This window comes from Sciurus vulgaris (assembly GCF_902686455.1).
Source record: "Sciurus vulgaris genome assembly, chromosome: 9".
NCBI classification, from domain to species: domain Eukaryota; kingdom Metazoa; phylum Chordata; class Mammalia; order Rodentia; family Sciuridae; genus Sciurus; species Sciurus vulgaris.
The window spans coordinates 121,740,114-121,767,664 of NC_136469.1; the positions used below are offsets into that span (position 1 = coordinate 121,740,114).

The 27,551-nt window shown below is 33.7% G+C and overlaps 1 protein-coding gene across 9 annotated transcripts in view; it reads right to left on the bottom strand.

The window, feature by feature from the left end:
- Nucleotides 1-27,551, bottom strand: part of PCDH7 (protocadherin 7) — a 396,445-nt gene that overhangs the window by 180,250 nt on the left and 188,644 nt on the right. For 5 of the 9 annotated variants that reach the window (XM_079154088.1, XM_079154085.1, XM_079154089.1 and 2 more), the window contains one exon: nt 2,582-2,677. The exons of the other annotated variants lie outside the window; for them this stretch is intronic. In XM_079154088.1, coding sequence (XP_079010214.1) covers nt 2,589-2,677 — 89 coding nt within the window. In that variant the 3' untranslated portion in view covers nt 2,582-2,588. The remainder of the gene's footprint in view (nt 1-2,581; nt 2,678-27,551) is intronic. 9 annotated transcript variants of the gene reach the window in all.

Consider the following 27,551-nt stretch of genomic DNA (forward strand, 5'->3'; position numbering starts at 1 on the left):
ACCCTCTTCCCCCTCTGTCGATGATCTCATGATGTTAATGTGTAATTTCGAATCATAGCAATAGACACTTATGATTAATGTGATTTTTGGTATAAGAACCCCTACAACCCTGTGGTCGGGGCTGTTCTCCCAATAGCCATTTTTTGGGGCATTGTGTGAGACAGTCATCTGGTCAGCTTAATAAAGACTCTCAAATTTGGACTTCTCAGTGGTGATTGGTCTGTTCTTAAATTGCGCCCCATAACATTAGTATTTATGGTTTGTAGTCACACGTTCCCTTCATGTATTAATTCCTTTACAATTGATACACTTTGACTAATTTTGCTTCCTTTTTTATCATAGTTATTTTTCCCTCCTTTGGTTGACCTCCTTTTCATTATCTCCATTTTACTTTTCCAATGTTATGGCAAACTGATAGGAAAATTTTCATATTTGGCACCGATGCCCTTACTTTCCTACAATGTAATGTGTAATTTTTTTTGGATCTCCTTTCCTTCAATTTCTAAACATTTTAGTTGAATTTTCTTTTATCTATAGGAGATATAAGAATGTCAATAATTCCTTTCCTACCATTAGACAATTTTATGGAATTTGAACAATTGATTCTTTTTTCATGAATGCAATAACTTTATACTTGCCTAGTTTTAATTACAGGGTATAAATGAAGGGAAAATAATAAACTATTTCTTAAGAGAAAATATATTGAGTCATATTTGAAAATGACAATAGTCAAACTCCATAAGATAAGAGAAATAAAAACAGTGGAGTGATGTATGGGAGAGGGAGGGTCTGTGTTTAAGTGAAAAAGAAATAACTATTGTGCAAACATTTGTTTATTAAAGAATTTAGTGAATAAAAAATCACTGTGGACATTGAAGATGTAATAAAGGTGAAGCAGAGTTACTGTCCTCTAGTAATACAGGGTTCAGTATGAATGACAATCCTGGTCAGTGTTGCTCCAGAGGAATCAGAAGCTACATAAAGCATATCCTGCTTGAGGCAATCCTGAGTGACCGTGGCCATGGTGGACTTTCTCAAGTAAGTATTTTCTTACCCATTAAATACAGACAAAAACATTTGTTAAGCAATGATTTGTTGTGTGAACAAATCAAGAAAATGGAGATCAAGTCTATTAACACTGTGCTTGGTACAGTAGCCTCTCATGTGTATGCTGCTTCTATTATTGTTTTGAGTTTTTCCAACAAGGTATGGATGAAGTGCACTCCAGATGGAGGGACCCAAGGACATAAAGAGCTATGAATATAAGTGCATCTGCTGAGAAAGATGTGGAAGGCAGACCACAGGGTACATCCAGGGTAGCAGCATATTTAAAGACTGGAAATATGGCAAGAACGGGGATCATGAAGGGCAATCAATGAACAGAGTTTTACATGGCAGGAGTCATATATTTCTGATTAAACATGAATGGGGCAGCCTTGCTTCATTCTTTTTTTAGCTTCCTTGATATTCTAGTGCATTTAAATACAATGGAAGAATTGAACATTATCTTTTAATGTTCAGCAAAAATTCATGTAAATCACAATGTTTTTCTTTATTTCTATGCACTTATGGACCCTAATTATGATACTGCTTTAAAGAATGCTACAAATCATGCTGCCATATACTGGCACTGCTATAGATGAACTTGCTGATTTTTTAAGACTCCTGTCATTATTTTTTCCTAGCCCAAAGATAGCATTCCAGTCATAGGTCTCCAAGAACCTGAGCAAGTCATAATGATGTAATGCAGAGCCCAAGAGATCTTCAAAACAAGCCCCTGCAGGAGCTGGAAGGACTAGTTCTTTTGCTGGAAAAGGAAATCAGGAAGGGAGCCGTTTCCCATGATGACTGACTGTTCACGTTTTATAAGTTATGACTCTACTAGAGTATGAGCCCTGAGGGTCTATCTCCTTTCAAAATGTAGCACCTTGAATGGAGGTTATTTGAGGACAGCTTGCACAAAGCAGTCCCTGCTATCTCCCTGACATGTCACCAGCTGAGTTGACAAAACAAAGTTTTGCAGAAAGGAATTAGCATGCATTCATCTTTCACATGTGAATGGCATAGCTCTGTAGGGTATTTAGGTTTATTTGAACTGGCTTATACCTAATTGTCTACAATGAGAGTGTTGTAATTAATGTGCATGTGATTTTATGTCATGCTTTTGAAAACGCAAAGGTTATGATAATACAATTTTGAATAAAAATTCGTAAAATATTCCTATTTACACTTTTAAATGATACATTATGTAAAAGTTGCTTGGAGAACACTAAAAGTGGCATGTTTATACATACTAGTCCCACTTCTTTCCTGTATAATTGTTTGAACACAGCACCTTTCTCTGAGAATATTATTATTCTTTTGTACTTTACAATAAAGAAAAAATCTAAAACTGTGCATGGGATTTCTGAAACGCATAGCATGCTGAAAAATTTAAGGATACACCCAGGTTGAACAATTATTCTGTGTCGGTGAGCTTTGTGTGGTGGAATAAAGGTGTCTTCTAAATGGAAAAGTGATCAGACTATTAATGGAGAACTCAGAGGGCGGCAGCTGCACTGCTTCATGAGAACCACCATACCTGTTGATTAATGGAGAGGCCTTAACAGCACTCTTCTTCCATGCGTCTTGCCATGAGGAAAGGGGAGGAAGGGAAAGGTAGTGATGGCAGCAACACCTGGGGAAGGGAGATGGGGAAATATGTAAAGGGAAAATCAGCAGCCCCTACACCATGGTGTCCATCCATAGACCTTGCCAATAAAACAGTTTCCACAAATTCTGAACTTGTTTACTTTCTTTCTTTAAAAAAAAAAAAAATCTGCATAAATTTCAAAGGTAACCTAAACAAATTAGGTGTTTTCAAAGGTGCTCATCTGAAGATTACACCTATCACTCTCCAAACCATGGGACAGAGTGGGCTGCTACATATAATTGAGCCACCATCTAATTCTCACTTTTTAACTAGACAGAGTAGCTTAAGGCAGGTCATTCACATATGGGTACAGAACTTTTTGGTAACAAATTTAAGAAAAACTATAGGAAAAGTCTAATACTAAATATAAATATATTTTCTTTCAAACACACAGTAGCCTATTACTTCTTCATTCTGTTTCTAACCAGTTCCTGGTTCACAATGTACTTTTCCTCTTATATACTTCTAAGGGTATGCAGTGTTGATGTCAAAACAACTTGCTAACTTATTAAAAATAAATTAAATTTAATAAAATATCTTCATAAAAGAGGAGGTCTTATGTTGTAAAATTGTTCATGTTTTAGCTATTTGTTAGGCATGATTCAATCTGGACTATATGTAATTTTTAAAAGTAAACAATTATATGGTAAGAAATAAATGAAAATGTTTAATAAACAGTTGATGATAGAAAACTATTTAGTTGTCTCAGTAGTTTCAATATATCAGATAATGTTATACCTGAAAATCAAACACTACTAGATTTTGCTTTTAGTGTTTGTTTTAAGAAATTTTAAACTTTTTATGTTTATATTTAAATACAAACTGTGCATATGAAATGTATCTTCTAAATTGTTCAGTTAGAAAAGTTTATAAAATTGAAAATAAGCAAGAAAAATTAGATGTCTGTTTTAGGAAGAAGAAGAGGTTGTAAAAAATGACAAACAAGACAGAATTAAGTGTCCACTGTGAAAAATAGAAGAAATTGACCCCTCACACAAATATGTTTCTCAGTGTTTTTGTTATGGAAGGGCTGGGACTTTGTTGAATTTTTCTCTAAGGACAGGGATTTTCATGAATACGTTTGCATTCTTGTTTCTGAATGTGATTCTAACCTTTAATCCCAATGTTTAGGAAAGCAGCTATCACAAAGATCTTTGGGGCTTGGAACATAATAATCCTTTCTGGTCTTGTCTTAATCCTGTTTAGACAGGGTGTCTCAAAATTTTCCAATTTCTCAATGTCTCTGGTCTTTGACACACTGCTTACTAATAGCCATCCTGTTTAAAGTAACATGACCCACCTGATGCTTAGGCAATAGTATTAGTCAGTCCTTGAGTTGAGAAATTTGGAAACTAGTGGTTATCATAAGAGATTAGCATCAAAGAATTCTGGAGGAAAATGTAATATCCAGGCCTGTTGAATTAAAAGAAATAACTCTGAGTTGGAAATTTAACTTTCATCTGATGTGATTGAACATGTTCTTCTTATGTAGCATTGCTTTGATTCTTATAAGTTTTATGCTTTTGCATTTAATTTAAAGGATATTAATTAATATTACACATAGTATTTTAAATGTTGAATCCTGTTCCAAAATTAAAAACTACAAATTGCAGTAATATCAATTTTTTTAAAAGATTAAACCGAATTATTCCTACATTTAAATATTTCTGAGTTGTTATTTGGGGATCAGCATTTGTCTTTGGAAGAATTGAACATGGGGGCCTTGCATGTCAAAAACAAAAAAGTAAAAAAAGGACAGAGGGAAAGAATTCACATCCTCTTAATCTGTGATGAAATACTTGGGATTAGCATGATGAAATAGTGCTATTTGGTTTTTTGTCTGTTTCTTTTTGCATATAGTTTCCTAATATACTAAGATTTGAGTATATAGTAAGGTTTTCCTTTCATCTTAGGAGGGCTGTATTATTATGGAACACTATATTTATAAACAAGTGCAGTAATGTGAGAAATACAAAAGTAACCAGTTTTATGAGAAACTTTGAAAACTAAATATATGCACAAAGACAGAGAACACTGATAGTATTATTTATCAAGATGCAATGAGTAATATAAAATAATATTATAAATAGTTGAGTTTACAAATAACTGAAACAGCAGAAAAGAGAAACCAAGAAATTAAGCTGGAATCTTAGTGTCAGGAACTGATAGAATAAAAACTAGTAATTTGTGAAATGAGAGAAATAAAAAATATACACTGAAATGTAGAGACTTAATACAAAATACACTTAATACAAAACCAGGCCTAATCACTAGGCAGGAAGGAGAGATAAGGGGGGAGAGAACTGGAGAACCAAAGAGACTTCAACCTATAAAAGATGTAGGGTGCGCTCACCTCTTGGGACTTTAGAACTTCACCCATGCCCCCCTTTTTCCTCTGGGGAGAAGTCTGTACCTTTAAATAAAACCTGCTTAATATGCTTGCCTTGGCTGCTTCTCTAGTGTTCAAACTTCAACATTAGAAGGAGCAGAGCTCGTCACCGGTCAACGGCGGGATCAGTAGTAATACTAAGATATTAATATCCGTGGCTGTGTAACTTAGTGAAAGAAGCCCAGAAAACACATGTTGAACCAAATGGCAAAGCAGAATACAGCACACTGATTCCGATCTTAAAGGACTGCATTTTTTTGGCTGAGATCAAAAATAAGGGCTAAATGGCAAGATGGTTTTGAGTTAAACGGAAGTAAACTTCATTAACAAAACACTGAGCAGCTACTTAAAAACTGGAGAGAGTTAGATAAGAGGATGGATAAAAGAGCCGGCAGCCACCAGTGGCTTGTGAGGCTGAGACAGGAGGATCTCAAGTTCAAAGCCAGCCTTAGCAATGGGTGTGGCACTAAACAACTCAGTGAGTCTCTGTCTCTAAATAAAATAACAAAAATAGGGCTGGTGAAGTGACTCAGCTGTACAGTGCCCCTGAGTTCAATCCCCGGTACCAAAAACAAAAAAACAAAAAAAGATCCTGCAGCCAGATAGACAAGGAGGTAGACCCAGATGGTAGGAAAGAGGAGGCGGTTGAGTGGAGGGTGAGTCAGTCAAGTTTTCCAACCAATGTGGATTGTGATGGTTTATTATACTGATGGGACCCTTGCTTTCTGCTTACTGCTCTCAAACCTTTGTCAAAAACTGGTGTGTCTGGAATAAAAATATGTGAGAAAAGGCATACACATTCCTGAAAACAATAGTTTTCTTCATCTTATTAGCGAGACCCATCTTAAAAGAAAAATTTCTGTAACAATTGGAAAAGAGAAACTTCAGCTCAGGTCAGATTCCATAGCCTTTCCACAGTTTGTCACGTTCATACACAGAACATTCCAGTGTCTTCTGGGGGGCCCATGCTTTAGGCAATGGGATTTTTCAGATTTTTGTTCGTCTTCCTTCTTGCTAATAGCAGTTGGATAATTATCAACAAGGACCCTTCAATAAATATAGTGCTACAATCCATCATGTTATGGGAGGGCTGGAGTACAGAGAGGCCAGCTCCATCACTGCACCACCTCTGCCACTAACTCTCTTGCTGTGGAAGTAGGATCTGCCTTAGTGGCAGCAGAAATGGTGGTGGGTAGAGGGAAATCTGAAACCCTTGGCAAAGGATGGAATGCTCCCTGTTCCTGTGGGTCTCAGGAAACAGCTCTACCACAGAAAGGTTGTTGCCTGATTTGCGTTTTGAGAGCAATAATCACTATTTGAAATTATAAAATATATGATTACCTACACTTGGGGCGAGATTATCAGTCTGAATCTAACTAGTCACACCACATGGAATAAAGTACCCTAAACAAGATATAGTAAAAACACCATCTGGAGTATTTTTTTTCAAGTCAACAAAAATAAGTGAGTTAAAGATGAAAGACTAGTTAATTATTAATCCTAAATTCAGCTCTATTTTAGTGTGAATGGTATTTCTAGGATCCTGTATTTTTATATTTCATTCCTTAGATGTAAAGGGATAAGTTGCATAGCTTCACAGCAAAGAAAAATATCATCTAAGTGTTTAATTTTATTAGCTATCAGCTTTAGTTATAAAAAAAATTGTAAAATGAATGATTTAGAGACGAGTATAAAAAAGGTTTAGGTGTAAACACAGCCACAATTACTAAATAACACTATAATTGGGTTTGACATATAGCTGTATTTACACCCATATGAAAATTTTAAGTATGATGTATTAATGTATCTAGAATTTAAAAATTTTAAATCAAGTGAAAACATGCAACGTTCTTTCTTTAATTGGAGTTGTTCATTAATTTTACCTAATATTACACACTCCTTCCTAAAAATTAGTTTTCATGGTACTTGAACCCTTGCTATATACAAATCTGAAGTTACAATAAAGTTTCCTTAGAAGACATTTTTATTAAAATTTTAATATTTAGCTCCATTAAAATATATTATAAGCCTAGGAAATTTATGATATTTCATTTAATTCTAAATTTATAATGTTTTACAAATATGGTTCCTAAAAATCTTGAAGTGTATAGCCAAAACAGCACACCCTACTGTGTCCTTTATAAAAACTAACAACCTACCTGAGCACCTGGTCATTTCATTGACTAATGCATTAAGTCATATTTGCTTATGATTTTAATTTTTATTAATACATATTTATTCAACCAATATAACTTACCTTCTAAATTTACTTTTTCCCCAAATACATTTTGCTCATCCTTTTCTTGACGTGTAATTGTTAGAGCAATTATGGAAGGGCTAAGTCCTCACCAGAGCACTTAGTCTCTGACACTGAAAATTCCATCAATTTGGTTATTCATTTATTCATCCAATGTTAAATGAGTGTTCAATCTGAGTTAGATGTGCTTTAGCCAGTGGTACTCAAACATTTAAGCTTCATGACTTCTGTTTACTTTAAAAACAAGGTAGTATGACAAAGAGCTTTGGTTTATGTGTATCTATTGATATTTACTGTGGGAAGCCATCCTTATCTAGCAGAATCAGAGGAGGCTGAGTAATGGGACATAGAGGCCTGACCTGGTGCTGTGTGGGAGTGGTTCCCTGTCTAGTTTCCCTGAGAAAATGGCTCCCCTAACTCCACCCCATCCTGTTCACCACAGAAGAAGCTCTTCTAGGTCTTTCTCCCTTTACCTGTGTGTCTATAAATAAAAGAGAGTTGGGTTACTCCATGTTGTTAGAGGCCAAAGACGGTATGGCCAGACCTGTCACGCCCCCTCTCATTTAAAAGAGTATTGGCTCCTGTGTGCTTATTGAGTAGATAAGTGAGTAGATAAGTGGCTCTATGTCTTACAATAAGTTTATAGGGAATTGATTGATTTACAGCCAAACCATCCGCTGGCAGTTAACCCTTTTCTTATTCACAGAGAAGAGACGCCCACAATTTACCATATTCAAAATTAAAGCTAAAACAGTTTTAAAATAATTTATTACAAATACATTTGAAAATAGTCATTTTTACATGCTGACATGAATATATTATGAAAAATTTTCTTATATTTTAAAAAACGAACTGAGTGACATTGTTTCATAGTATTGTACAACTTTTAATGACTAAATTACTAGAAGAAAGCTGAATTCTAATATTTGCTCTGTATTCAATATGTTGCAATGTTCCACAGCATGCTGTCTCAGGAAAATTCCACTGTGTAAGAGAATGAGAATTTAAAGGCTGGATGATAGCCTCATATTATCATGAAAATGGTTTTGAGTCCTGGAGGTTTGAGACCACGCATTGACAACTGTTAGTCTAAGGCCCTGCAATATTGAGTTGAATTAAAAAAAAAAAAAAAAAAAAATCCAGCCTCTTGGAAGACACCTTCTAACAGGAAGAATGATACAGATTTTTTTAATAATATAATGTGAGATATGCTGACACAGATGTGCAATATGCAGAGAGTTAAGAAGGTGATGCCTTCAGTAAAAGTTAAAGGAAGAGTTAGCTCATGGAAAAAGAGATGCAGGTGAGAGATATTAAGAACCATTCCAGTGAGAGAAGGTCATGACTGGATATAGCTTGATGTTTGGGTTTATTTGACAAATTGTGTTCAAAACCCATCTCAGTCACTCACTGACTACATAATGCGGAACAAGTCACTTTAAGGTCTGCAGAGCCTCAGTTTGTTCCTTTGTGAAACAGCGAGATGAAATATGTATTCTTACATTTAATTAAAACACCCAGTAGTAGTGCTGCATATTTAAAGCGTGCTAGTGCTGCATATTGAAAGAGAGTGACTTGTCAACTTGATGAGAGCTTAGAGTACAGTGAGGTGGTGGGGACAAGATGAAATTATAAAACAAAAGTGAAAGGGCAGAAATGAAGTAGACTTGGCTTGGAGCTTTGATATGGATGCAAGAGATGAAAAAAACCCAGAAATATGATAATGAAATGAACTACCCTGGAAAGTTAAAGAGAGTCACTTCTCATGTAGACTTTAGCAAATCTTCATTTTCACTGAGTATTATCCTATCATTTCACAGAGAAAAAGAAAACAAACTATAGTTTATAAAAATATGCCAGGATCTTCATAGAAATAGAATGAAATATATACAAAGTAACGTAGATGATGGAAAACTTACTTAAAATAGAAATGACTCTCCCGTGGCTTAGAGAGGTTATCTTGACCTGAATCTTACAGTTGTTTTTTGAATTAGATTTAAATTATATCCTAATAATAAAGAATGACCAAGTGGATGAATATGTGAATAAGTATATATTTAATCTCAGGCCAACAGTTTATTGTGAATATGAACAGCCAACTATAATGTTCTTAAAGTGGCGTTATTCATAAAATTTACTTACCCCAATTTATCTAAAGAGTAATTTTGTTAAGGGCATAATGCACAGAGAATGTTATGATTTTTCTCCACATTGTCTTGGAACTTTAAGGTCCTTGATGGATAGAACATGCAGAAAAACTTTCTCAATTACGAAACAAAGATTTCCCATCGAGTACCTTCATTTGGTTAATTAAGATACTGAAAGGAAAAAAAAGTACTTACAGAAGCATGAGTTTTAAAAGGAAAAATATATGCTTATTATAGAAGCATGGTTTTTAAATTTAAAACATCCTCTTTGTCAAGTATCAACAAAGAGTTTAGGATTAGCCTATTACTCTTATAAATACAGTGTATTTTATACCAATCAATCATTTTGACTTATTTCTCCACCAGCACAATTCAACCTAGAATAAGTTATCACAAGAGCAAAAAAAAAAAAAAAAAATGCAATAAAGCAAAGGTAATAATTTAAAATGGAGACTGTAGATAATATGGAAAGCAGAAAATAATCATTTATTAATCAGTTCAACAAATTTTATTGAGCAGCTAATACATGCCAGGCACTGTATAAATAACTGGAGATATAATGAGGAACATGAAAACCATGTTCTCCATCCTCATGATATCATGAGTCACAGTGTCTAGTGGGTGAGATATTAAATACATTAGTAGGCACACACCTCCACCCAACCCAAGGGACATACAAATAATTCTAGAAATTATTTTCAAAAAATTTTATTTTAAAATTATATATCATGAAATTTTTAAATGAAGTTTTCTTGCTTTATAACCTCTCATACTTTGCCCCTGTAAATACTGACAGTAGCCTACATACAAAGAGTGTCTTAACTCCACCTAGCACATATTATCTAGGATTTACAATTAACTGTCTTAAGAACTGAAATTAAAGATGAGATGACAAATTTACCTCTATTCTCTGGTCTCACAGATATATGCATGTGCATGAAGGCAAAGTAGTAATCAACTTCTGGCAATAATTATTTTTACTATATTGGCATTTTAAATCTAAGACAAAATGTCCTTATTCAGCCTTACTTCCCCAGAGCTCAATTTGCTTAGAGGTTTTCCTTGGAGGTATCTCTAGGTTTTACAACTAGTCTTGTTACCTCCCTTCTCTTAGGATCAACTACCACCTTTTAACCTTGCCAAGTGAAACAACAGTTGTCAATTCTGAGTCAATTTAGCCACATAAATGTAATGATCCACTAGCAATTGGAAAACATTCTTTTGTCAAGAATGCTTTAGTCTTGAGTAAGATTCTAAGAAGCTACGCAAAGCCATTTTGAGTTTACCCAAAGGAAAATGAAAACAAAATGGATGATTTCCTTCGTAAAGTAGAAATAACTCCGCTTTGTACTGTTATTTATAATTTTAAAACCTCAAGGAATGATTATTCATAGATATGTGGAATTGGAGGAAAGTTAAACAGTCTGTTCACCCTCTCCTTCACTTGAAACACTGCTCACTGTTCTTGGTTAATGTATTTTAATTTATTTTTAAAATACAAGTTGTTCTTTGCCTAAAACACATCTCAGACGCTTAGTAAAACTTTTTTTATAAAAATTATTTTCTCCTCAACATATTCATGTACAGTCAAACAGATAAGCAGCATGCTCAAAGTTGGAATCCAGGGAATACAGAAGAACACCTTCCTCAATGTTGTCATTTAAATGACATAAACTCAAATGCCAACTTGGGGCAATGCTATTCCCTCAAGGCATACATCTTATTTCATTATGTATGTATGTATTCATCATGTTTTATTTCAAGCCTATAAAATATGGTATATTCTTGAAAAATCTGACAGATGATAAAACGGCATGAGGGTGGTACATGTGCTTGTTTTCATACTTCTGCATAACTGCCGATTTCTTTTATTTCAATCAGCTGTTGAAATTGGTTGACAATCATCAAATTTAATAAACAGCATATGGGCCTACTCATGTATGTGAAAGACCTGTTCTTTCTTTCTCCCACATAACATGCTCTTTTATATTTCATTTAAGTAATACTTTTCAAGGGTAGGGAGATCTTGAAAATAAGCCATATGCCACATGGATTTCACTGTAAAAACAATAGCTAAGTTTATTTTAAGAATACTGTAAAAAAAGAAACTAAATTTTTGTGTTAGTATTTTCTAGCTGCACATCATGCACAAAGTATATTTTTTGCATCCTAAGGTACCTCTTTTTCTGTTTTCAAAAATGTAGTTTTATTAAATCTTATATTCTGTGGCTAAACATTTGTAGACTTTTGAATATTAACATCTCAGTTGATGGGGGTACATTATAACAAGAATCTTAAAATCACCCTATTTTAAATCAAAAGTTACTGACCTAGTAGACACTGAATTTCCCAACAGAGATTCAGTCCAAACCAATTCAGTAATCAAGACAAGAAAAATCCACTCTTTAAAATGGAGACTGATGTTTTTAAAAGTCTGATTCCTGGGAGATAAAGAAATAGGTGGAACATATTTCAGTATGTTAAGTGTCCAGAATATGCTATAACCCTGAGTCCCACTTGTCTGACAGGCTTATACATATCAATCTTGACCTGCTTCCTTCTGTCATGAAGAAAATTAATGGTCCTATTCTTAACTAGCCCTTGCATTTCTTACCATTAAAAGCAATGCATAAGGAAATATATCAAATCAGTATGTACATGGAATATTATCTTCTGTGAAAGTGAAAGTGCTTCTAAAATAAACACTATTCTAAATTTTCCTACATGAAATTCAGATTCGCAGTGCCAGGCTATGCATGATTAGAAATGCCAAAGGTATAAATCTAGAGTAGTACCTACTTTTGAGATTTCGTATTACAACAGCATTCCATTTTTACTAGGCATTACTGGAATATTCTCCAATGTGTATATTAGATTCCTTTACCAAGGCAGTCATGTTCCTACAAGTCATAAATTTAATAAATCATCAGATATATAACTTTCATTCTCACATTTACATTACCAAGTATTTTATGGCGCAATTTTCTTACTCATGGCAGTGAGACTGCTCAGTGTTATAAATAAATAAATAAATACTAGTTCAACATAAAACCCTTAACTCCAAAGGAAAATAAATGTTGGAATCTCCCACGAATACAGTTCACTATTAAATAGAATTCAGCTATCAGTAGGGTCTATCTTGGATGGCATCCATGAAGGTTTATTACCAGGAATATCAGAAGAACATTATTACAGCAAACTACTGAAGCCAAGGACAGAGGCATGGCTGGCTTCCAATGCTCAGAGAAAGAACGTGAAAAGCCGAGTGTACCACAATACTGAAAAGGTTATTATAAATAACTGGAAGGTTTACCTCAGATTATCAAAGATTTCAACAGAAACTTGAAATACCAACTCTGTTTGTGTCAGTCTCAGGACATGGGTTCTTTTGTTGAGACCTGTTGTTCTGCATTAACCCTGCTAGGCCTGAGTGCTCCCAAGGAATTTTAGGCTTGTGTTGGGCAGAAAAAAAAAAAAAAAAAAAAAATTCATGTAAGGAGAACCAGAGTCTTACATATAAAGGATTTGAAACAATGAATAGTTGAGAAGTCCAATGAAATAACCTTGAAGCAAGTATTTTAAAATGCTATAAAATAGAAGGACAGACTTCCAAGTCTGTATTGTAAACGTAAGTGCACATTTTAGTCTTTAAAGGAAAGGAAAAACAAAGGCACTGTAAAGGATTCAAAACTACTGCCTTTACTTAAACCTTATAAGATTTTTTCAGTATTTTACTTAAAGGATAATATTAAATGCCAAGTTGGTATATTAAGAAAAAATAATTCAGCTTTAAGGCACATTCACTACACATTTGCTATTTACAATTTAACAAAGCTTCCTTTGACATGGGAAATATGATTTTTTTACAATATAAAAATATCAACTTTAGTAGGAGACTGTGAAGTTTGCAATGTTTGAAACTGTTGACTTAAAGTTAATAGAACATTTCCAAACTAGAATCTTTCTGAATGCATAACTTATTATTCAAATTATTTCCAAGATGTGCTTTAACATGCTTGGCACAGTCTATGAGGGTTGGAATGTGTGCATATGTATGTGTGTGTGTGTGTGTGTGTGTGTGTGTGTGTGTGGTGTGTTTCCCTAGTGAGCAATGCCAGGTTTTACTAAAGTTCTCTCATACATTTTGAAATGTGTATAAAGAATGTACAGTAACTGGGAAGTCAAATCCTCTACATGTTGGTCCAATAAGGTAAAATATTTGTTCTCAAAATCTTTTAGGAATGCACATCAGGTACAAATAGATAGTTCATAAAGTCCAATCAATAGGAGACTAGCTAAATGAAGTGCCAAAAATATTAAAATGGATCCTCTAGCTCTTGGGAATCAATGGCAGTAACCTTCCTTTAGAAAGAGCGTGTGTCTTAGCAATAACATGTAGCAATACTTCTCAAGCTGCTAAAATGAAAATAGCTCAGAGGCAGACGCTCTCCATGTAGTTATAACTGTTTTCTCTTCTTTTTTCTCCTATTGAGGTAAGGGAACTGCCCTAATCACTTCAGAAATGGCCTGTCTCCTTGTCAGGAAGAAACGGGAAGCCTTACCACTAATGGCAAGATATATGTGTTAATTCCAAAAGAGCAGCAGGGACAGATGGGGGCTAGACTTACTTGATGACTAGGTCAATTATTAGCAAGCTAACAATGCCAGTTTTTCAGTGGAAACAGGTATTTTTACTTAACCCTACTTTGAAATATGCACCATCTTTTCTACATGTTTTCCCTAGTGCATGTGGTTCCATGTTAAATTTAAAAATATACATTATTCTCATTTTAGAAGGAAAAAAAATTGACAACATCTTAAACGCTAACCACAAGTGAGTAATGAATATACTTTTGTAAGGCACATCTTCTGACTATGAAAAACTGTAATAAGAAAAGTTATTGAGAATGAGGAAACCTGGAATTTTTTTTTACATAATACATATTCTTATTTAACGTCTTAATGCTGGTGATTTAAATATTCTTTTCTATTTTTTTGTATTTGCTACTGTATCTGAGGAAGTTTCTTATGCTTAAACAAGTTTAAACAAGTCCAATAATTGAGATCAACTGGTAGGTATAATTAAAATAAATATTCCCTTGGGAAGTTGGGGGTAGCACATGTGTTGTAGTTAAAGATATTTGTCCTTAATTCTTGAAATAGATATTTTCTCATTTAATCACAATTTATAAAAATCATATTATTTAAAATAGTTTGCAAGCATTTTTGAAGGTAGCGATAGATACATGAAAATATTCTTCCTATGTATATCCTACAGAGATCTCAGTTTGAAAGACAACTCTCTGGGTTTACACATTTAGCTGAAATATTGGGGTTATTTTGAAATTTTTGGAATTACTGAGATAGTATTAAAAGTATTAAATAAACTGTCTAAGCATCTTTTTACTGCTTGCTTTACTGAATCATTTTCATACTTAAAAAGTTAATTGCTTTATTTCCCCCCATCTTTGGAATCATGGGATCCATTGCAGTATTAGACTATTAATGCAATAATTTCTTAAGCTTCTTCCTATTTAGTGTCTTCCCTACTTTAGTAGAAGGATGTAATGAAAGTGTGTATGTGTGTGTGTGTGTGTGTGTAAAGAACTCCTGGCAAAACACAAAGGAATTAGATCATCAACTTGAACAAGTGAATAAAGGGCCTGTTATTTATTCTTACATTACTTTGAGTAAGCTATATTTATTTACCTGGCTCATGATACTGAGTCTACCATCCTATTATTCTGAAATAAATAAACATTTGGAAATAAAATCAAACAAGACCTCATCTATTAGTTTCTTTTTTATTTGTGATATGAATACTTAGTTACTTCACTTATGATTCCATGTATCAACATTCATGTCAAAGTCACAATGTGCATTGGTTCTTAGAGAAGGTGAAATAAAGTATTGCTTTATGCAAAAGAACAAAAAAAAATGCACTGTGTTTTCCAATACATGAATAAAAAAGAGGAATTCCCTGAAAAGTAGGTAAGGCATTAGATTACTGCTTGCGTTATAAAATGGCAACAAGTAAATAAGTGCTTTCCTCAAAAATTTACACCATGACTGAGTTATCCCACTCCTCCATTTACACCCAAAGGACTTAAAATCAACATACTATAGTGACACAGCCACATCAATGTTTACAGCAGCTCAATTCACAATAGCTAAACTATGGAACCAAATTCGATGCCCTTCAACAGATGAATGGATAAAGAAAGTGGGGTAAATATATACAATAGAATATTACTCAGCCTTAAAGAAGAATGAAATTCTGGATTTACTGGTAAACGAATGGAGTTAGAGAATATCATGCTAAGTAAAATAAGCCAATGTTTTCTCTGATATGTGGAAACTAATTCACAATAAGAGGGTGGGAGATAGGGAAAATAGAGTTAGTTTATATTAAGTAGAGGGGAGTGAAGGGAGGAGAAGGAGATGGAGGGAAGGAATGATAGTAGAGTAAAACAGACATTATTACCTTATGTGCATGTATGACTTCATGACTGATGTGATCCTACAATATTTATAGTCAGAAAAATAAGAAATTACACTCCATTTATATATGATTTATCAAAATATATACATGCATTCTACTGTCATGTACAACTAATTAGAACAAATAAAATTAAAAAAAATTTTAAAACGAGTAAGTACTTCCCCCCTAAAAAAATTTACAATAAATTAATGCTTCCGATAAACAAAATAAGAACTGTCCTTGAACTTAAACATCTTTTTAAAATGGAAATAATTACAATGGGTTTTCCTGAGCTTTGAATATAATAATGCAAATATAGCCCTTTGGAGTTAACAGCAGTCAAACATTAAATGATAATATGATAATAAATAATAACAGCTACCATGTTTCAATTACCTAGTATTATCAGGCATTAGTCAAAGTCTTATGTCTTCTCAATTTCATTATCCATAAAAGGCAGATAATATTTCCTCCCTTAGACTGACAACACAAAGCAAATGTATGTGCAATATTCTCAGGTAAGCATGATGCAGTATAAAGAATTAGTTTATTAATCTAATTTTCCTTATACTTATTTGTCTTTATTTTTAGACATCTACTTAAGAAACTATTTCATGATTCTTGTAAACATTTTTGATAGATTATCTACTTCAAGTTTTTTCTCTCTATTCTCTGTGGTAGTCTTCACTGTGTGTATGTATGAGGATCTAGTAAACCTTTAATTCATTTGTTGGTGACATTGGAGACACTTCTTGATGACTTGGTTCCTTTGAAATCACTTTAGCCTTTATGCTTGAACTATATTATAATTGAGTGTTTTGCACTGTTCTTTTAAAATTATTTCAAATACCCATAAAAGTTGATTTCTATATTTATAAATGTATTTGGTTTAATTAACGGTTTAAATGGAGATGAGAATAAGTGGTGTGAATGGGTACCTAATTGACAGATTCTAACCACACTATTATTGGCCATAATCTTTATAAGGCTTTATTCTTTGTCTTGACTATTTGAGCATTGTCTGTAATGCCTTTCAGGGTGACTCTGCTACTGGGCACTGAATGATCTTTAATAATTTGATGAATATCTCTATGCATTGCTGGTTTCTGTCATTTACTATTCCTTCACAATAAATTGAGGAAAATATGTGCAGGATTCTTAGAGACAAAAGCCATTTGGCTGGCAGAAAGTAAACGTGACACTATTAATATATTTTCTTTCTCTCTGGTTTCACAGAATTATATTTGTGATAAAAACAGGAACTTGTTCACAGGAGAGAGAGACCACGTGCTCTTAGCCTAGAGAATTGGAAACCCTCAGGGAACTCAAAAGAGGACAAGAAACAACTCACCTTTATGGCTAAACATTTGAGGCCAGTGAACATTTCTGCAAATTAGAATATCATCATGCATTCAACAAATGCTGTGAATACTGTCATCTGACTTAATGTGGGGGAAAAAAGGAACTATAGAATCAGAAGAATTTTTAAGAATTTTTAAGTAGTGAATCTATACACAATAGAACATAGTTCTTAAACATATCTATATACAATAGAACATAGTTCTTAAACATATCTTGGCATAATCTTTATTCATGCTAATTTCCCCAAAATATATGTTTTTATAAAACTTCTCAATAACTGTTTGAGTTAGATAAGGCAGAAATGATTATCATAGTTGTATTGCAATTTTGCATTATATTATTGTATAAATGGGGGAGACAGTATATGAATTGACCCACAATCCAATCCAGAAATGGGATAGAGTCGGAACTAGAAGCAAAAACATGTGCTTCTGATTCTTTGTGAACATAATATTATATATTACGACATAGACAAATTAGATTTAAGAACTCTTTAAAACTGAAAAATTATGGAATTGGCTATTCTAGAAGTTATCCCAAAGGAAAACAGAAATTTGATAGTCTGAGATAACTCAGGTATAATGACTTTTAGAAGAGAAAATGAATTATTTAATCCCCAAAAGGTCATAGAAAAGGTAAAATAAGAAAGAAAATGAGCACAGGATGGTGAGGTTGGGAGAGGCAAAGGGATAAGTTTATTAGAATGGAGAAAATAAAGAAAAAATTCAAAATCTGAGTGTCAATCCATGGAACAGTCCTTTGATTCTCCTTCAAAAATGAAATGACTGTCAGAAAAACTCAGAACTTTTCATTAAAGAAGAGTAATACATTTTCCAAAACTTAAAAAAACAAAACAGAAACTAAATAATCAAGTAGAAAGTCCTATACTTTGTGCTCTGAAATAAAATGTTTGTTATTTAAGAAAAACACGCATGGGTAGCTCTAAACCCATGGACAATTGCTAGAACTAACTTAAGAGCTACTTGATCCTGGGGACACAGATAATGCTCAGACAAGGGCTGCAATAGAAAAGCATGTGGGCTTGATTTCACAAAAGAGGATAAAAAGAGTCTAGGACTGAAATAGGCAAGAATTACATTTTAGATTTTTATTATTCTGGGAGAAAATGAACCAATGTTGTTCAGGAAACTCGCAGAGTCTCTCAAAATTGAATTCCCGAAGAACTGGTGAAGGCTGAATACAATTGATCACACTGAACAAAGAGCAATAGCTTAAAGAGAAAAACCCTGATAAAACACTGTTCTGTGTGAACACGCTGTGTCCAGTCATCTGTTCGCAGATGATGTATGATTAACACTGCTTCAACCAAAGTGAAGGGAAATAGTCAGGTTGGTGCCCTAAAATTCAATGTCTTTAATAGTTTATAATAGTAAACATTACCTTGTTTAAGTGAGAATTATCTAGGATAATAACTAGTTAAATATTTGCTTTAAGTAACCATTTAAATAATTATTTTAAAAATTATGTATCAATCTAGAAGATGTTTATTTTTCACACAGTTTGAACTTCAGATGTCACCGGTGCAGAAACTGTCAGATAGAAAAGAAGATTGATGGATAACTGTGAACGTCTAGATAACGCAAAGACCTTACAGAATGCACCAGCATCAAGAAGGGAAATAGTCTGGTTATGCAAGAATATCTAAAGCTATTTTTGGGAAAAACATTTGTGTATTTGAAGAAAGAATATGCAAAACTTTTAAGACATGACCATAAAATAAAATATAAAACAAACAAAAATAAAAATAACAAATATTAAGTTAGAAACACAAAATTATGTCTCATGAGTGCCTCAAGAGATAACCTCAGTCCGGGATAGATTTGCATCTAAAGGTCTCATCAGTCCTCACTGGTTCTGGGGTAGGAAACGCCTCCAAGATTGTCTTTATCAGATGACATTTTAAGAAGGACATTGGTTTGCTTGGATCTCTGTAAAGAAAGGGAGAAGATACTTTGGAGATGATCAGAGGGACGTTTCTCTCTGATGAATGAGGATCCTACTGTTCTTATTTTAGTAAACTGATATTCCATGTTGGCATCAAGATCTTGTAATATTGTTGAGAATTGGTTATGGTACTTGGCTCTGTATAACTTGGAGGCACTGATAAAATTATATTATGTGAAACTAGAAATAAATTTCCAGATACCTCCCAAACACCTCTTGGCAATCAAAGTGGCTTCTCTTGTTACACACTACATTTATGTTTATTTTGTTACACACTAGGGATTTTTGATGAAATGAATACATGTATGAATTGCATTTTTTTTTTTTTACTTAGAAATTATCATGCAGTAATTGGTGAGAATATCTTAGTCTGGAGGAAAAGTTTTACCACTATTATAAGTCCTTATTTGTAATTCCTACTAAGCAACAAAGAATGCAGGGAAAGAAGAAACTTATGAGACATTGATGGTTATTGTGTTTGTCAGCTTTTTTGCTGCTATGACCAAAGACCTGACATGAACAATTTTAGAAGGGGAAGACTTTATTTGTTGGCTCAGGGTTTCAGAGGTCTCAGTTCATAGAGAGCTGACTCCATTCCTTGGGGTTTAAGATGAGGCCGAACATCATGGCCAAAGAATGTTTTTGAGGGAAAAGGTTCACTTGATGATCGGAAAGCAGAGAGAGACTCCACTTGCCAGATACAAAATATATAGCCTACAGGCATGCCCAGTGACACACCTCTTCCACTCACACCCTACCTGCCTTCAGTTACCATTCAGTTAATTAATTAATTTTTTGATTGGGTTAATCTGCTCTCATAAAACAATCATTTCACCTCTTAGCTTTCTTGCATTGTCTCACACATGAGCTTTTGGGGAACACCTCGCATCCAAACCATAACAGTTATATTTCCTGTGATTAAAAATAATAAAAAAAAAAAAAAAACATAAAAGTGACAACACTCTGTCAAATCATTACTAGTAAGTATATGCACATAATATATTGGAGGTGTTTCTTCCTTGGATGGTTTACTAGTTGTGGCAAGCATTGGTGACCTGGGTGCTATGCACATGTAGAATGGACTGAAATTGGTCTTTGTAGGATGCAATTTAAATTTACTTCTCATTCAAATTCCATTTTCATTATTTTCTGTTCTGAAGTACATCTACTTGTGTAGTACTACTAACAATCGACAGCATTGTTACAATGTTAAGTATCTCAAAAATCACAAAACACTTTTTTTTATGATGACTGGGATTATGTCATCAATTTCACCACAGATTCACTTAATCAGATATTCTTTTAATTTCAAGTAAGTAAAAGGAGCAAGTATAAAATGTAAGAGTCATGTAAGAGGATAAAGGTAGTTTAAAAGAATAGTTATTATATCACTCAAGGAAAAAGAGCAAAAGCTATTACACTGAAATTTCAAACCACAATACTTTAAGTGAGTTTTGCTTAAAAATTCTAAAAAATGGGAGTGTAAGATGATTCATTAAGCATAGGATGATGTTCCTTGGCATTAATTTACTTGATTGATGACAATGGATGTAGCCATGCCCCTGCCTTTGTTAAAGATGTCACATTGGACTTGGTGATCTGAGAAAGAAATTCTCAAATAGGTCTTTATACTACATTTCTTGGTTTCCAGTTTTCTAGGTTGTTTTACTTCCATTGAATCTCTATGAACAATATTGTGTTCCTAATTCGTACATATAGCTAAATTCAGCTTTTTTTTCCTTTTGAAAATCTATGTGATGTGATTATTACAGATGAATCATGCAATAATGAACAAGGCAGATCCTATCTTTAAGCAGTTTATAATACAATGGGGCAGAGGAAACATAAAAACATAAAATAACTCCCATCTGAGTCTTCCAATTCTCCTCATTTGTCAATATCTGCACGCACTCCTATGAGGACTTGTTTCTTATCTTCCCTGTGGCACCAAATATTTGACAACCACTGCTTTTTCTATGTTAGTCTGCCATAATTTGTTGGTTTATTTGCTTTTTATATTACTTTATTTTTTCTTATATTCCCTCACAACCAATAATTAATTACATTCTTACAACAATCCTCAGTATTATTATCCCTGTTTTTCCTAAAAACACACTGAATTTTGTACAAGTCTAATAACTTAAAGATTCCCCCAACATCATTTTATTTTTAATATACTTCTCAGCTACCCTTACTGAAGGATTCTATATTATTTTCTTATATTTCAGTTCTTTGTAAGCTTATGTTTTGGTATCATCACTAATTTAATGTCATATGCTTAAGTAATGGTCTCATCTATTCTCAAAAGTCCATCATTACTGGAGTGCTAATGACTCCTAAAGCTATTTTTGTTCCACTTATCTATACTTTCAGGTTTCCAATCTGTATTTCCAATAGTCTGCTGGATATCGCTTGCATTTTTAAAAGACGCCATCAATCCAACAAGTTTGCATCAGACACGTGGAGATGGGCTGTTTTTTCCATTTTCCCCAGGGTGGCAAGTAGCAGCACAGCTCCTTTCCCTTGTAGGTTGCTGTTTTGGGCTTCCCTCACTATCTTCCATAAATCTACCCACATTTCTGCTAATCACTTATTCATCTTTCAAGGTTTGGTTACAATTTTTCACAAAGCTCCTCTGGTACTTGTAGTATTTAATCTTCTTGTATAGTATCTTCCATGCCTTTATTTTTACCTATCTATCTTCTATTCATCTATTACCTATCTCTGGATACTGGAAATTGAACCTAGGGGCACTCTACCTGCTGAGCTACATCTCCAGTCTGTTTTATTTTTTATTTTGAGTGGGGTCTTACTAAGTGGCCCAGGCTGACCTTGAATTTACAGTCCTCCTGCCCCAGTCTGCTAAGTAGCTGGGATGACAGAGGTGTGCCATCAAGTCCAGAATACTGACTTATGTTTAACCGTCTAATTCTGTCCATATCATCCTCCCTTGCAATATTTAAACATGTAGAAAACAAACACCATGTCTCATTCACTTTTGAATCCTTCATGGAAATCTGTGTAGAGCAATTGCTCAACCAATTCTCTTTCAACTTAACTCAATGAATTCTCATAACACTCTGCATTCCCTGTTCATTGTATGAAATTTCAGCTATAGCTTCTATGACCTTTTCCTATGAATGCTGGGTGGGTGAGAAGTGGCCTCACATGGAATAGGAACAATGTGTACAATTCATCCCAAGGCACTGTGACTTCAAGGAATGCAACCTCAGAGCAGCTTGTTAATCACAGATCATATGTGGGTCCCCTACTGACATCATCATCTAAGATGTGAGCATTTTAAATCAGATAGATCATAGAAAATACATTTCTAAACAGTAATGAACAGGTTGGAAGATTTTGAAACAGTTATATGCTATTCTATTATCTGCTTATTACCAAAACATCTTATACCACTTGATACAGATTTCTTTAGAACATATAGTTAAAAAAAATTACTTTCCTTTAAAATTATCACATGTTAACAGTTAAAGGTTTAGAGGAGGCACTTAGATTTGCATGTGTTTTAAATATTTTCTCATCCTACGAATAAATTCATAATCATATTTTCTGGACCACAGTAAGAAAGCAAACAAGATAATGAGACCCAAAGACAAAAATTCTACCTAATAAATTAAGAAAAATTCACTACAAAGATTTTAATACAATGCAACCTATTGTCTATACTACAGATAAAAAGGGAATGAAACATGAAGACAAATAACCATAAGCTAACTTGAATCTTGAAAAACAATTACAAAAACGATTTGTGACCACCACAAAAGAAATGAATTGGTTTCCAAAAAATAAACCTAATGTGATCCAATCTACTCTCCTCTAATGTAATCTAATCATCTATTTAGTTTGAGTAGTATAACTGGTCTTCTGAAAAGAAATAGAATAACTTCAAAAAATTATTTACAGACTATTATTAAATTTGAAAGACCTCATTTAAATCATATATGTGTCTGGTAATTGCCCATGGTTATATGCAAAGAAAGAAGAGAGATATAAAATTAATGTTTTATAGTTTAGATCTGGATTTAACTTCTGCTGACAATTGCATCAATACTAAATTCTAGAGATTTTGAACTAATTGCGCTTAGCAGCAAAAAAAAAAAAGGAAGAAGAGAAGAAAGTCCTATGAAAAGAAAAAGAGACAACACAAAAAGAAAAACTATGACAATTTGATTAGAATAACAAGATTTGAATAATATGAATTTATTTTACTTAAACATGACCTATAAACCAATTTAATAATTGTTCTTAAAGTAGATTGAAGATGGGTAAAGAGAAAGAACATAAGGCAAATAACATTTCAGGGCCTTCTTCCCACCCCAAATATTATTTATGAAATGTAAAATTTCCAATAAATGCATATATTATTCTTCTGTGTAGTTTTCTTGTCTTTTTCTGTACTTTATACCACTCTGAACTTCCTTAACAAGCTTCCTACTTTTTACATTATACATAATTTGCTGCCATTAAGGTTGCCTCTCTCCAATATAAGGACTTCTATTTTGAAGGCAAGCATTCTCTTTTATTTATTTAAACTTCTTTGGGAAACCTTGGCTTTATTTTATTTTCAATACAAGTTTGTTGAATTAAAAATAGTAATCACAGCTTCGTCACCATATAATCACTCTGTGAAACAAGAGACACCAAAGGTATTGCTCTGCTTTGTGTTAATAGAGGAAAAAATGCTTCACTTTAAAAAAAAAAAATCCTGCAAGAGAAGTGGTATAATGGGAAATGCTTACCCAGAAGAGGAATATTGAGATGAACCACTTTCTCAATAATTGAGACACCACAGGTGAGGAGTGCTGACTTCATTCACTGTCTTATAGTTTCTTTACCACAGAGAACATGCTTAAGAATGTTGTCATACTAAACTAACATAATTCTGGGGGAAAAAATCAGAGGAATGCTAGAAATAGATATGATTTAGACACACACACACACACAGAAAGCATGAAAGATTGGAATAATGCCTTAACTAAATAAGGACTGAACAACCAAATTCAAGGGAGGTAAAAATCCACAGAAGCCCAGTGCTTGGAGAATCTGAAGGCAACAAACCCACTAACTGACCTCCAAAGTCACTTTGAGATTTCATAAAAGCTCATTCCCTTCTTAAATGTCATAAAGGTTCAGCAGAGTGATGTAGTTTTAAAGGACCAAATTAGAATAAAAAGGGTAATATGGCCACACATTTTATCAGTATTAATTATTAATGCTGAGATTAGAAAAGAAAGGACTGAGCGTCTGGTAAGCATGTTAATTGGACATTTTCTTAGTTCATTTTTCCTGTCATTGTGAATATTTTGCTGCAGTTCAAAGGGAAATACACACCTGAAGAATAATGCACTCAACTGGAACACTGAATAAGAAATGTAAAAACTTTAAAGGAGAGAAAAAGAAAGATAATGATGGAAACTCCAGACCTTGTATGAAAACCAGCACAAAGAACTGAGTTGATTCTATATCAGAAGATAGAAGGCTTCATTTCATTCATTTAGATCCTTGCTAAGTTTGTAAGTCACTGTCCCTGAGGTCATCCCATGCTACCCCACCAATAAATAAATAAATAAATAGACTGTAAATTATCCAAATTGAGAATATTACTCCAACCAGTAATTTAAAAATGTTGTCCTTGTAAGACTAAACATTTTATGAAGGTCAAGATTAAGCCATTGTATTAAATCAAACCCACTTAAAGTTATAATCAAAATTATTTATCATAAATAGTAACAGTCAATCATTTCATCGATAATATAGTCAAATTATAACTACTGTTATTTATAAATTATTGCATGCTATTATCTCTTCATTTTCTTTCACACTCCTATGATTTGTAATTGAAGAAACTGGGGCTTAAAATGGTGAGAAAGTTATACTTTTCGTAAGAGGTGAGACCAGGAATCAAACTGATTCAGAATATTGCAAAATTGTTGTTTTATTAATCACTAGATTCTACCTACAATGCCACCAATTCTCCTCCAGGCGAATATCTTTTCAGATTCTTTCAGATTGTACTATTCATTTTACTAGAAAGTTGAAAAGTAGCTGCAGGTCATATCATGCTTGGCTGAGACCTGGCTTAGAGATTGTCTCTATAATGACTTTCTCTCTCTAATCACTACGGAGGAGGAGGGAATAGAGCCCTCCTGGATGGGTGGCATGCAGACTACTTGAGGACACTTGGGAAGTCCAGAACCATGTCACAGATGACTAGAAAAGTAGGTAAAGTAACCTCAGTGAGACATGGCAACCAAAGTGGCAGGAAGAAATACAAAACAATGGAAATGAATTCTTAGGAAGGTGTTTTAGTGTCTTCCTATCAAAAATAGTATGTGAGGGCATTTGTTTTTGAGGTATAATACTTATGCCACTCACAAGTCTGTGAGGCTCTTGGGAATGATGCAAGAGGCCACCTTGCTACATTAACCAGTCAAATGAGAGAAGCACAGGCTCACACCAAGGACAACACTGCCTTACAGATAGGTACCTGCTGAGAACTGGGTAGGTGGGAGAAAAAGAGACGAGGAGGGTTCTTTACCCTCCACAAAGATATGTGTTTATTCTCCATTCTCGTTCCTTTGAAAATGAAAATGGCAGCTTATTCCTAATGAATCCTTATTTACTTCTAAAAGCTATGCAAAAAAATTCATGGCAGATAAAAAACGGATTCACACTGCACTATACCATGTTTTAATCATCAGGAACAGAACACTCTAAATACTTATTTAAAGCATGGGGAACAAAGAGATGAGGCATAGTGAATGAATAAAACAATGGGGTCTAGCATATATAAGTTCGAAAAAGTAAGAAAGTCAAAAGTGTAAATTTCAAAAACATTAGTTTATAAAATGTCAAGTGTACTTTCTCTTAAAGATCTGAGAAAACCAAGAAGCATAAAATTAATGAAGGATTTAGAGTTTCCAACTTGCTAACCTCATTTAACTTTTCAAAATCTGACATGGATTACCTGCTGTGTTCCTACTTTATTTCTATGGTATTCTATTTGTAAAGGTCCACTCAGGAAAAAAAACACATTGTGTTCATCTTTCTTCATTCTTAATCTGACCTAAGTTTAGATTGTTGAGCAAGAAAATAAAAGCTTATTCCATTGTGGCATGTCTTAATCATAATTATCTGTGAAGGGCACTGTGGCAGTAGGTGAAACCGGATCTCCAGATGGTCCTTGCACAGTGTGATTAAGGGAAGCTCCCAAAATGTCTCCTACACTGCCCTGCTGGGGTGCCAACCTTTCCACCCACCTGGCCAAAAATCACCAGTTGGACTCTTTGATTTTTATAACAAATGCATTACCTCTTATTAGAATTCACATATGTTCTGTGGATTGAGAAGGCCTTAGAATTACTACTGCTCCACCTCATTAACATATATTATAAAATTTACTCTCCTTCTGACTAAGAGATACAAAGTCTCTTTCTGTTCTGTATAGGAAATGACACAAGAAAAACTGGATGTTAGGAGAGAATCACAGGTTGTTGGATCAGGGTAGGATTTCAGAGTTAATTTAGTTAATTACCTCAAGGAGGATCAGAAACAAATAAGGAGTAAGTGACCTACGCACTGTTGATGGAAAAGTTGGGCTTGAAGATCAAGTCATTGTTCTCTATATCTGAGCCACACATAGAAATGGAAAACTGGCTTTGCAAAGATGATTTGCAGGAATATTTTGAAAGGATAAATAGGTCAGGGGTCATGATATGTAGATAAAATAGACCAAATGCTATTAAATCGCACTCCAAGAGAAAGTCTGAAGATGACTGCATCATCAAGGTCAGGGTGAGTTCTGATGCTTTTAAACCTAATGTTTGCTCTTTACTTGAACATCATTTTGCTGCTCTGGTTTTTAATTATTTTAACTTCTTCAATGTCATATATTTTATCATAACAATTTCCTACCATGAATGCCATGTTTTAAAATATTTTATTCCACTTATTTCAATGTAATAGTAAAGAATGAATTTTTCCAATTTCATCAATCAAAAGATCAGCATAAAATCATAAGGTTGATTACTAACATATTAGCGATTTTTGCCCTGAATAAATATGTAAACACAATATCAAAATATTTTTTTTCAAAATATTTTTGAATGATATAATTCTGATTATTACTTTTTAAAAGCCCAAGGATATAAACTCTATAGATTTGGATCTTCGAAATGCTTGGTCTCATTCTAAGTTATTTGGGTTGCATGAAATTGTGTTTACTCTTCCAGTGCATT